General features: G+C 37.1%; 2 protein-coding genes across 2 annotated transcripts; one reads left to right on the top strand and one right to left on the bottom strand.

Annotated features, from left to right (window-relative positions):
* Positions 1 to 7,106: 7,106 nt before the first annotated feature.
* LOC129804428 (uncharacterized) lies at positions 7,107 to 12,128 on the bottom strand. Its single transcript, XM_055851694.1, has 3 exons — positions 11,954 to 12,128; positions 11,796 to 11,878; positions 7,107 to 7,885 (listed from the first exon to the last, which is right to left on the bottom strand). Exons 1-3 carry the CDS (start codon positions 11,981 to 11,983, stop codon positions 7,768 to 7,770), a joined length of 231 nt encoding a protein of 76 aa, XP_055707669.1. The 5' UTR covers positions 11,984 to 12,128; the 3' UTR covers positions 7,107 to 7,767.
* On the top strand, positions 7,349 to 7,711 carry LOC129804426 (U6 snRNA-associated Sm-like protein LSm6). Its single transcript, XM_055851692.1, has 2 exons — positions 7,349 to 7,439; positions 7,505 to 7,711. Exons 1-2 carry the CDS (start codon positions 7,349 to 7,351, stop codon positions 7,651 to 7,653), a joined length of 240 nt encoding a protein of 79 aa, XP_055707667.1. The 3' UTR covers positions 7,654 to 7,711.
* Positions 12,129 to 12,429: the final 301 nt, after the last annotated feature.

Genomic DNA, 12,429 nt, shown 5'->3' with positions numbered 1-12,429 from the left:
TCTTTTTCAGAATCCAGTTTTAACTCTACAAGAACATATACACGAACTATAGTCAATTTAAGAAAAATACAAAGCTCATTGAAACTTTTAAATTTAGTAGATACTGACATACATACAATCACCCAAGATTAAAATTCAAAATTGATATGTTTTTCGCGGAAAATTCTTGACATTATCCGTTTTCTTTTCTATTTTACTTATTAGTATTATTAGTATTAGTATTTGAAGGAATTTTCTCAAATAAAGACTATATTAACCTAAAGAAAAGCGTTTCAAACATTGTAAATAGTTTTTCAATAGAGAAGTTACAATTTTTCTTAGATTGTATGTCGAATAAAAAAAGGATAATATAGATGCAAATATCAAGAATCTCACACAATATTTTTCTTTCTATTTTAAGGAAGAACACGTAACTACACGATTTTTAAATATTTGTTCAATTATTATCCATTTATTAATTTTGTAGTAAGTGGTATCATTTTGCTGCTTAAAATATTAGTTTTGTTGATTCTTGAGATCTAACAATTTCAACTTACTAAAACAGAACCTTTTCCTGATAAACTCCCTATAAATTATGCGTTATTTTTCTTTGGTTATAATTAAAACGAAAATTAAGAGTTTTAAAGAGTTCACGGCCAAGTAAACTGCTAAAAATCTGTTCAATTTCGTTTTTATTAAGAATATAAATACAGTAGACTCTCTCTCAATCGGGAATATGGGGCAAAATGTCATCCGGTTTAGCGATAGAATTGAGCGTCAAAGCATTTGTAAATTCCACAAAAAGCGTTGAATTATAAAGAATCACGATAAAATAGGAAGAACTACAGCGAATTTGAGCGAATTAGCTTCATAAGCGTGAAAACTGTCAACAAAATTTGTCGCCCGATTGAAAAAGAGCCGATTGAGTGAGAGTCTACTGTAGGTTAATCAAAGACCTAATCATTAAATGGCCACAACCATTTTTTTTTATTCACGAGAGCTGAAATAAAATAAAACTAAAATAATATACAATTTGGAAATGATTGATATCAAACTCAAAAAAATTAGACAAATAATAACAGATAATAAAAAAAAAAGTTCGAAATGCCTGCCCAGTTTATTAAGAAAAAACTTAATTGAAATTTATTATAAATATACGGAAATTGTATTTATTAAGTGAAATAATAATTTAAAAACAATTTAAAACTTAAAAAAACGCGATATTTTAATTTATTTGCTTCTATGTAAATTAATCAAACTCTCACCGAGATACCACTCGAGAATTCTCCCCGATTTTTGATGAGAAAAATTCCAATCGAAAATTTCGTAGATACAAAATAGGCGAGTTCCACACGGAGAGTTGGCTTTTCCCACAAAATCAAACTCTCACTCAGTTCGTTGTGAGACTTGCTAGAGTGTGGATCAAAGTTCAGCACGTCCAGCAAAAGAGTTGAAAAAACCGTTATCGAAACAGTTAAACACGTTTAACACAATGGTGTGTACTTCCACGGTGCCCCCAAAAAATGGGGCCCACTTCCCCGCGCTAGGGGATGAGGTAGACGGCAAAGGAGGAGACAAATCCTCCAGAAGAGAAATTGTCGATAATTGGGAGACAGAATGTCTGAAAAAAGGTGGCAGACACGTGGTCATCTCGCGCACTGATGGGAAGAGTCTCGGGAAAGTGCTCCCTTTTGAGGTTGAAAAACTGCTCAACAGCGCTGGTGAACTCGCTGAAATCACCAGAAAGAGAGATGGGACAATCACAGCACTTACTAAATCATTAAACCAAGCCGAGACGATCATGAAGACGGTCAAAAAGATCAGCGGCCATGATGTCACCATTGCCTTTGATGAAAGGAGGAACCGTTGTAGAGCTGTAGTTCGTGACCCTGAAATGATTCACTGGGATCAAGAGGCTTTACTCAAGTATCTAGCCCCTCAAGGGGTAATTGCCATCCAGAACATCAAGACACGGAAAAAGCTCAGCCCACAAGAAAGGCAGATTGTAAATCAGGGAAAAGATGGAAACAACCAGACTACAGAAGAGTTGATCCCCACTTCGTCTTTCATCATCACTTTCAACTTCCCCGAAAGACCCGAAATATTGAGAATCGGTTACCTGGACCTGGTAACCAGAGACTACATTCCAGACCCAATAAGATGCTTTAAATGTCAGCGTTTCGGACATTTAAGCACTTCCTGCAAAAACTTGGCCATTTGTGTGCGCTGTGCGAAGGAGGAACATAGTCCTGATCCGTGCAAATCTGGGCCCCGATGCTTCAATTGTGGGCTTGCCCATTTCGCTTCATGGCGATCCTGCCCAGTGTTTAAAGAGGAAAAGGAGATAAGGAAAGTTATGGTTGAGCAGAGAGTCCCATATCACGTGGCCAGAAAGATCTTCACTGCCTTTGTTAAGAAGGGCAAAACCTTCGCAGATGTTACAACTGAAAGGCAGACAATTGGATGTTCCGGTTGTAACTGCCCGTGTCTCTCAAAAACAGTGCCGGCTGAAAATCTTGAGACACCCACTGAGAAGAATACAATCACCCATCAAGCAGAGATCCATGACAATCGGATTGAAATAGACCAAGACGACTTCGCATGTGATCCATCAGGCTCAGGATCGGCTGGGATGCTACCTCCAGGAACAGTTCCCAAAGACTTGGAAGCAAGTACTCTGGAGAGCGAGAACAACGTGTCAAGCAAGGTCTCCTCCTTCTCTGTGTCATCTTTGGAAGAGATGGATGCAACTGAGACAGAACTGGAGCCTCAATTTGAGACACGTGCAAAAAGACCGGCTGAATCAAGCGATTCTCATGAGATCAGTGAGGAAGAAGCGGCAGGAGGAGCAGGACAGATGCTCTATCAAACCCCACAGAGCAAACTCGAAGTCAGTCAACCCAAGAAGAACAACAAGAAGGCGAAGAAAGCGAAGCCTACTCTATACAATCAGGACGCCCCAACCGGTACCTCCGTTACTGGTTCCGGAAAAACTCCGCAAAAAATCTCTCTCGAGGACATCGAAAAAGTCATCGGAATTGGAATTGATTAAATACAAGTAAGCTCACTTCACTCCCCTCCCCCTCATATTTTTCTTTTTTTCTTTTCTCTTTTTTGTCAAAAAAATTTTTTTTTTCTCTACACATTAAACCTCTAAGCACATTATGATCATAATACAATGGAATATTAATGGATTTTTCAATAATTTTGAAGACTTAAAGCTAATTGTCCAAAGACACAATCCTGACTTTGTACTTCTTCAAGAAACACATCTTAAAACTACCGACTTTCCATCTTTTAGAAATTATCACATTATTTCCAATAAAGATCTGTTTGATTCAGCACACGGTGGCTCGGCCATTCTAGTCAAGGAAGATCTAATGTTCTCTGAAATCGTTGTTAACTTTAACATTGATGCAGTAGCTATCACCTGCCGGATTGATGGCAGACAGTTATCTTTTTGCTCTGTTTACTTTAAACCACAGTTAAACTCAATTCGCGATGATCTTGAGAGTCTACTTCGAAGTCTGCCATCTCCTCTGGTCTTAGGGGGTGACATGAATGCCCACAATGAAATATGGGGTTGTTCAAGTACACAAAAGAAAGGACGTGAGGTTGAGTCTTTTACTTTGGACAATGGTCTCTCGTTGATGAACAATGGTGATCCAACTTACATTCACCCTGGTTACGGTAGCATCTCTGCTATAGATTTAACCTTTTGCTCACCATCTTTGAATATTCTCCTAGAATGGGGTACGGTCAAGGAAGCTTACGGTAGCGATCATACACCTATAGTTATTAGCAGTCTAGGCCCTACCTTCATGAATTCACGAAGAATTAAGTGGTTAGAAGACAGAGCTGACTGGGATTTATTTTTAGAAAAGTCTTTAGGACAATTTGAGTTTGATGAAAACGCCAGTACAGTAGAGTTATTAGATCGATTTAACCAGTCGGTTATACACGCTGCTAATCTAAGCATTCCGAAAACCAGGGAATTCTCGGGAAAAAGGCAAGTTCCCTGGTGGAGTGATGAGGTTAAAGAAGCTATCAAGGCCAGAAATAGATTGTATAGAAAGTTTTTCTACCACCCCACTGCTCCCAATCTCAAAAATTACAAGCAAAAGCAAAAAGAGGTGCGAGATTTTATTAAAAAAGCTAAATCCGAAAGCTGGAAGCAATACGTTGGTAGCATCCAAAAAGACACTCCCCCAAAAGTCGTTTGGGATAAAATTAGGAAAATTTCCGGGACCTTTAAACCCAGTAATATCAGAGAAGTCTACCTGGGAGATTCTGTTTTTTCCACCGAGGCTGATATAAGCGAGTGTTTAGCGACTTCTTTCGAAAACAATTCTAACGATTCCCACCTATCTCAAGAATACCAGTTATACAAAAATAGTTTGGAAGCCTCTAACATTGTCCCTTCATCCACAACTCCTCCGCAATTAAATATCCCTCTTTCAATGTTTGAGTTGCAATACGCCCTTAGCAATTCGACGGGCAAGTCGACAGGCCCTGACGATATTTCATACAGCATGCTTAAACACCTGCCCCCTCAGGGTAAACAAATGCTGCTTGAGATCTTTAACAGAGTTTTTTCTGAGGGCTCTCTTCCTGAGCTATGGAAAATAGCCAACGTTGTCCCCATATTGAAACCCCATAAGGACTCTACCGATCCTAAGAGCTACCGGCCAATCTCCCTTTTAAGTTGTGTGGGAAAAGTTTTAGAAAAAATGGTGGTCAACCGGCTTAACTGGTGGCTACACGAATTTGGCCTTTTATCGGATTTCCAATCAGGTTTTAGAAAAGGAAGAGGCACTAATGACAACTTAGCACTTTTGCAACACGTCATTGCCAATAGTCTTAATTCCGGAAAACACGTGTCTGTAGTTAGCTTTGATCTTGAAAAGGCGTACGAAAGAGTCTGGAGGGTAGTGATTATCAATCAATTAAGGGCATGGGGGTTAGAAGGTAATCTGTTTGATTATATCAGAGACTTTTTAACTAACCGTCTTTTTAGAGTATTTGTAGGAAACACGCTTTCTTCTCTCCACACCCAACTCAATGGAACCCCAACTGGTAGTGTACTTTCCGTGCCTCTCTTCCTCGTTGCTATTAACGGTCTCTCCGAAGTACTAAAATCCATAAATGTCGACCATCTAATATATGCTGACGATCTAGTGATTTTTTCCTCTAGTCACTCTTCAAGCGACTTGGAAGAAAAACTCCAAATGGCTATTGGACAACTAGAACACTGGGCTCTGGAATTTGGTTTCTCCTTTTCTACTCCCAAGACTAAAAGCATACACTTTTGCAGAAAAAGGGGCTGTGCCTCACCCAGTTTTACCCTTAATAATGAGAGCATTGAAACCGTTTCTCACCATAAAATTCTTGGAGTCGTCTTCGATAGAAATCTTAGTTTTGATCGGCATATCACTGAAATTAAGAAAAGTTGCCAAACCCGGTTAAACATAATCAAAACTCTATCCAGTACAAATTGGGGCTCAGATCGTTCCCAACTTCTAAAAATTCACCACGCGTTGATTTGTGGAAAGTTGGAATATGGAGTGGTGGCTTACGGCGCGGCATCCAAGTCGTCCCTTAATAAGCTAGACCCAATCCACAACGCAGGTGTCAGAGTCTCCACTGGAGCCTTTAGGACTTCTCCAACTATTAGTGTCCTCGCCGAGGCCGGGGTTCTTCCACTCTCAATCAGAAGGGAAATCCTGCTCGTAAAATTTTGGAATAGAGTCAAAGATAACCCTTATTGCTCTGTATATGATATGTTAAAAACCGGAGTTAACCCGGGAAATAGACTTTGCTCGTGGACGGATTCAGTCAATTTATGGCACTGGAAAAACAATACTCCTCCCCACTCTGTAACGTTTGCCAATCCTTATCCCTTTTGGGATGTTAGGGAAGAAGTGGTCGACACTTCTGTGGAGGGTCTAACCCGTCACAATAGCAGCAGGGCTTCATCTGCCATTGTAAACCGCCTCAATAATATTCTTAGCTCCCTTGAAGATTGGTCTTCCATATATGTTTATGGGGGAAAGATAGGAGACAGAGCAGGCTGCGGAATATGGATCCCATCCTGTGGAGCCATAATTGAGAAAAAACTTCCCGACATATCCTCAATCTTTACCGTTGAAGCAGAAGCTACTCTTGAAGCAATCAAAACTGCACTTGTTTTTCCGAAAGCAGCTGTAATCTCAAATAGTCTAAATACTCTTCAAGCAATTTTCTCCCTATCCCAAAACAACTGTTTCATTTCAGAAATTAGAAGCCTAATTGCGAAATATCCGAACAAAATTAGATTGATCTGGGACCCAGGGGTCTTAATAGGGAGCAAAACTGCTCTCACCTTTGCTAAAAACGCATGTTTTAAGAACGATGTCCAGTTTCACAAAGTTCCATTGAAAGATCTAAATAACTGGACTAAGGATGTAGCTATTGGGGTTGAACAAATTAAGTGGGATCAAATCTCTGGTAATAAACTGAAAGATCTCGGAGGTTCTCCAAGAAAGAACCTCCCCTTCCAGTCTAGATCCGAGAATGTAAAATTGACTCGTCTACGAATTGGCCATTGCTACTTTTCTCATATTCACCTCATTAACAGAACATCTCCTCCTCTGTGTGAACATTGTGGGACCCAAAAAACGGTTGCCCACGTTCTAGTCGAGTGTGTAGCCTTCGAGAATTTCCGTCGAACCTGCGGAATTAGTGGGCTCTCACTATCAGAATTACTCGGGGAAAGCAAAAACATACTCAAGAGAACATTGGACTTTATGAAGCTCACAGATCTCCAGATTTAAGCCAACCCCCCCCCCCTTTTTGTTTATTATTTTTTTTTTTTTTTTTTTTTTGTCTTAATATTAGTTTAATTCAAACTCGTGTTTCAGGATGAGGTATCTAGTCAGAACGTCGTTACTTTCAAAAATTTGTATTTCTTCTCTCTCATTTTTCATTTCCCCTTCTCTTTGTAAAGTGAAGTGAGCATCAAATGATTTTTGTACATGTATATTAAGCCTTCGCGGCTGCTATACAATAAAAATTCATTCATTCAAACTCTCACATCTGGAGGATACGGCCCCCTGGAAATCAATATAAACTGACAGCATAGTTATTGTTTTGAAAAAAAAAAGCAGACGGTGTTTATTCTTGCTTTTCTGAAGTTTTTCATAGTTTTCAGTCCAGAAAATCATAAGATTTCTTTTATAAAGAGGTAAGAAATACAAATTTATCAGAAAACCAATGATTTTCGCACTGAAATTTGGTTATTTTAATGAAAACGCAATAATCACAAGTTTGAGGTTATGTTGTTGTAAACAAAAATCCTTGTTTCTAGGTAAAAAACTAAGATTTTTGTAAAATGTCTCGCAAGGAAGCTCTCTCGCAGTTCATCAATCAAATCCATGGTCGTCCAGTTGTTGTAAAGTTGAACAGTGGTGTCGATTACAGAGGTAATTCGTGTATTTTTTCTATAAAACAAGTCAGGGAATCATACAATCCGGTAAATTTTTTGCAGGTGTTCTGGCCTGTCTCGACGGATACATGAATATTGCACTGGATCAGACGGAGGAATATGCAAATGGTCAGCTGAAGAACAAGTATGGCGATGCTTTTATCCGCGGCAACAATGTCCTGTACATTTCAACTCAGAAACGTCGAGTTTGAGAGCTCACGCGTTTTGATGTTTCCGGATAAGTAAATTAAGACCATTTTTCTCTGAAAATCCCTCTGCTTTTTTTTTGTGATTTGAATCGATGACCTTGATGACTTCCTTGAAACTTAATGTATCCCATCCAGAGGTGTATAGCTCTTATACTGGTAGAGTTCAGCTCCTCCGTAGCCATAAAGTAATTTCCCTCTGCCATGCTCATCGTAGTAAGGGTACCGGTACCGGGGTCTGCATAAGAAAACAGGAAAAAAAATGCTGATGAGATATTGTCTGGTGGCACAGAAAACTCTCATTGTTATATCATCAATCTCTCAATACCACAAGAAATAATCACGCTCCTCCCATGTAATTGAAGAGTGTTTCTCCATCTGCTCAACACGCGTCTCGTGGCAAGAGCAAAGAAGTGCAGATAGATGGAAGTGAAAATGAAAACACCGATTGCAATTTCAGTTCCCAAGAAGTATGTGAAAGATTTCGTAACGGCCTTTGATTACTTCGCGATCATGTCTCAATAGAGCCGCAATGAAAGAAAGATAGTGTCAAACATTACGGGCACAAATTTAATATTAATAAATATTTAATTTTAAATATGATTGATAATATTTCCATTGCAGTATAAAAACAATAAAATAAAACGCAAAATAAAAAAAAAAAACAATATATAAAAATATGTTGACGATTTGCGCCTTATGCCCAGCGCACAATAACTTTTGTTTGTAAACTTGTTTTCAAAATTTCCTATGAGAGAAAGCGAGATGACTAGATCTAGATCTCACTCACTCTCATTAAAATGTCAAAAACATGTTTACTAAACAAAAGTTGTTGTGCGTTGGGCATTATGCCCAGCGCACAATAACTTTTGTTTGTAAACATGTTTTCAAAATTCCCCATGAGAATGAGCGAGATGACTAGATCTAGATCTCACTCACTCTCATTGAAATGTCAAAAACATGTTTACTAAGCAAAAGTTATTGTGCGTTGGGCATTATACGGGCTTCAGACCTAAGGCTTAGCCATCTGGCTTAATTCCACTAATTCTTTATCATGCATGATTTTTTAGAAAATTGTTTAGGATTGAATATTAAGGACAAATTATCCATTAGATTCTGAAAAATCAATAAAATTGCTTGTTATTTAGATTTTTGAGATCTTCGGGAACTCGGCTAAACTTCCAGTCTGAAGCCGGTATTAGAGCCCAAATAGATTCAGGCTGATCCCCGAGAATATTTAGCCTGTAAAATTTGGCAGTAAAGACTTATCTCAAAGTGTCATACAGTCAGGTCTTTGGATCATCGATCAGACGTCCTTTGTATAAATTTCCTTTACTAAAACTCTTAGACACACTTACGACTAAAGTCCAGAGACGACTAAGCTCGTTCATAGCCAAGTCAGTTTCTGACACACTACGAATGAGGATTAGCATTCACTGGTATATACACAACATAACTTTCGTGGGTTTTTTTTTCAGATATTTCTACTGAAATGCAATAAAACTCATCTGAAAATGAAACTATTTGTAAATTCATGTCTCAGTACACGTGCAATAATCATTGTTAATTTAGATAAAAAGAAACACGGATTTTCAACAAGATCCTTCTCCTTCTTTATTATTTGGACAACGTTTCGGAGCTTGTTGGCCACTTCCTCAGACCTACAATGTATAAATTTAACAGGATAAGAATAATTAAATGTTATACATTGTAGACCTTAGAAAGGGGCCAACAAGCTCCGAAACGTTGTCCAAGTAATAGAAGAGGAAAAGGATCTAGGTCAAAATCCATGTTTCTTTTTATCTAAATTAATCTACTGACCGAACATCTAAAATTATTGTTAATTACATTTATTTATGAGGTGGAAGCTAACTTGCGATTTAAGCCAATTTAAGCGATTTTAGTGAATAATTCTTGTTGTTATGCATGAATTGTGAAGTAAATTTAAAAGTAGTTTAATTTTCAAAGGTGTACTAATCCATTTCAGTAGAAATATCTGCATAAAAACCCACGAATGTTATGTTTTGTGAGTGCCAGAAAATGGTAAGCCTCGTTTGTAGTGTGTGAGGAACTGACTTGGCTATGAACGAGCTTAGTCGTCTCTGAATTTTAGTCGTAAGTGTGTCTAGCACATTAGGATGATTTCTCCTTGACCCCCGAAATTTATTTCAAGTTTTCATTTTAATTGAAATTATAAAAATGCATTTTTAATTGGACAAAGAAGATATCATTAGTGAATACTAAACCGTGGGCCATCCCAAAATCGATATCTCCTGGATAACGCCGGCTTCAGACTCGAGGTTTAGCCAATTCGTAAAAGCCTCAATGGCCTCAATATTCGAAATAGCAATCAATTTTATTGGTTTTTCAGAATTTAATGGATCTTTTGCTCATGTAAACCAAATTTAAAAAAAAATCTTGTCTGATGTAAGACGTCAGGGCATTGACAGACCTGAGGATTAGCCAAGAGACGGTCTAGCGTAATTATATTAGAAATAATAGTCAAACTATATTTCCATCATTTTCCATTAAGTCGTCTCTCGGCTTAAGTCGTAAGTGTGTCTAGGGCATAATGCGAATCAATTTCACGGCTAAATATCCTGCCGTTATTTTGAATCATGAAATGATAATGTTAATGAAAATTATGTTGATGGTCCCCCGATCGATTTAAAGAAGAATCTCAACATTTATATATGTTTGACATTAGTATTAAAAGATATTTTCTCAGAAATCTTTAGGAAATTTGCTCTAAAATAGATACTTCATATTTTTGGAAAATGACAAAAACCAACAAATGAGGCATTTAGAGTGATCGGAGCGTGAAGTCTTAGATGAGCAAAATTGTACTCCTAAGTGTTGCCTATCGCCTGGTGTCATTGAATTTTTAATATTCTGTTTTGTTTATTTAATACAAATTTTTAAAACCTCACTTTAAGACCATTTTTTTTGGTAATTCTTAGAAAAACTCCAATTTTACACCCTGAAGGAGTGGTTTTACAAAGTTTTTTGTATTAATCGAAATTGAAGCACAGCTAATGAGCTTTCTAACGGTCCTATCACTTTTTAGGTTCTGTTCATTAGAACCTGAGATATAACGGATAATGTAAGGCAAAGCAAAAAATATAAAAGTATTAATAAAAAAACATTGTCACGTGATGGAGCAAAACCAAGGTCAGATTCTTAATCGGGGGACTTGACTGTATATCAAACGTACCATGTGAGATCTCCGTTAGCAAAAAAAAGTAGTCAATTTCTTGCATAGTGTTGTCCAACTTGTACCACTTTGTCCTAAGTTATTCCGGAAACATTCACTAACACATTACATTTGCAAAAAAAGTTAGTTAAAATTGATATATCCTGGAAGTGAAATATTTTTAAAAGGAGGGCTCAGACCGTTCAGACATTTATTTACGTTTTATATCTGTATTTCTTGCTGAATGTTTTGAAACCTAAGTACAACATTAAAATTTAGAGAATTTTTTAATTTAACGATCACTCTTATTACGTATAGGTATTTTTATATTATTCATATCTTATTCGTTGATTATTAATTTTTATGATATGTTAAACCACCTTCTAACTTTAACCTACACTGAGAAAAAGGGTGCGATTAACTTTTTCCTCATATTTTTAACACCTTTTAGGTGTAAAAACATATCAATATTTTTTAATGTTAATTTTACACCTTTTTAAGGGTAAAATAACATGAAAAAGGTAATTTTAATCCCCAATACACCTAAAAAGGGTAATATTTACACCTATTTTGGATCAATTCTGCAGGGCAAAATTAACATTTCCGGAATGTTATTTTAACTTCTTCGGATTTCTCTCAGTGTAGGACCAAATCTCACGATATGGATGGATACTCTTTTAAAGGTTCATCTTGAACTTCCGCGATATCAAAGAAATTATAGATGGATTTTTGTATGCATAATTTTCAATACAGCCGCTCTTGTGAATGTGAAAGTGTGACGTCGGAGGAACTGAATTTGAATGCTTATGCAGAATTTCTAGAAGAATTCCAATAATCTCGGAAGTAAATTTATCCCAAAAAATTACAGAGAAACACTCTCAATATAACTCTAAAAATTAATAAATGTTTCACTAAAAATCCAGTCGTATGAAAGACGTGAAAGTGAGTCACTCACCTTTCGAAATACTGAAAATTGGGGGCTTTTGGTTGGGCAGTGGCCTGAATGAAATTCACCAAGAAAAAGAGTCCCAAAAGAACCTTCAAAACAACATTTTTTTAGTTAAATAAAAGTCCTTATTAATTCACAGAAATCACTAAAATAAATTTACTCACCATTAGGAGAATCCCCAAAAATTTAGCCATTTTTCAGTTATTTTTTTCCTCAACCTCAAGAGGCTGTTCACACCAATCAAATCACTGAAAAATTCCACGTAACTCACGGAACGATCACCAAATGCATACTGAAGTAACTGCTGCGCACCTCCAGTACCATCGACGAAAAGTGAAAGTTTTTTATTTCGGTTGTTAACGTCTCTTTCCCCATATTCTCTTTCTCTCACACCTCCCGCCCTAAAATCTATACTCAATTCTTGTGATCTTGATCTTTTGCAAAAAAAAATCTATCGAGATGATCAATTAGACATGATCGTCACCAAAGTCTTTAAGAGAAAATGTTCAAGAGGAAAAAAGCCACGTTGAGTTGCATAATTTTCATAATTGCAAGACACACCGAAAAAATGAATGGTAAAAGAGCTCTTCGACTTTCGATTTCTTCAGCAAAATGCGTATGCTTGGCAGAGATTTTAGTT

The sequence above is a fragment of the Phlebotomus papatasi genome, chromosome 2, assembly GCF_024763615.1.
Source record: "Phlebotomus papatasi isolate M1 chromosome 2, Ppap_2.1, whole genome shotgun sequence".
Taxonomy (NCBI): Eukaryota; Metazoa; Arthropoda; class Insecta; order Diptera; family Psychodidae; genus Phlebotomus; species Phlebotomus papatasi.
This window is presented reverse-complemented; position numbering and strand designations above follow the sequence as displayed.

Bases quoted from the DNA above. Each gene is read 5' to 3' on its own strand.
- LOC129804426 (XM_055851692.1), top strand. From the start codon at position 7,349: ATGTCTCGCAAGGAAGCTCTCTCGCAGTTCATCAATCAAATCCATGGT. The intron at 7,440-7,504 runs GTAATTCGTGTA...AATTTTTTGCAG, and splicing joins CAGTGGTGTCGATTACAGAG to GTGTTCTGGCCTGTCTCGAC.
- LOC129804428 (XM_055851694.1), bottom strand. From the start codon at position 11,983: ATGGCTAAATTTTTGGGGATTCTCCTAATG. The intron at 11,879-11,953 runs GTGAGTAAATTT...GTTGTTTTGAAG, and splicing joins TTTTGGGGATTCTCCTAATG to GTTCTTTTGGGACTCTTTTT. The intron at 7,886-11,795 runs GTGAGTGACTCA...TTTCTTATGCAG, and splicing joins AATTTTCAGTATTTCGAAAG to ACCCCGGTACCGGTACCCTT.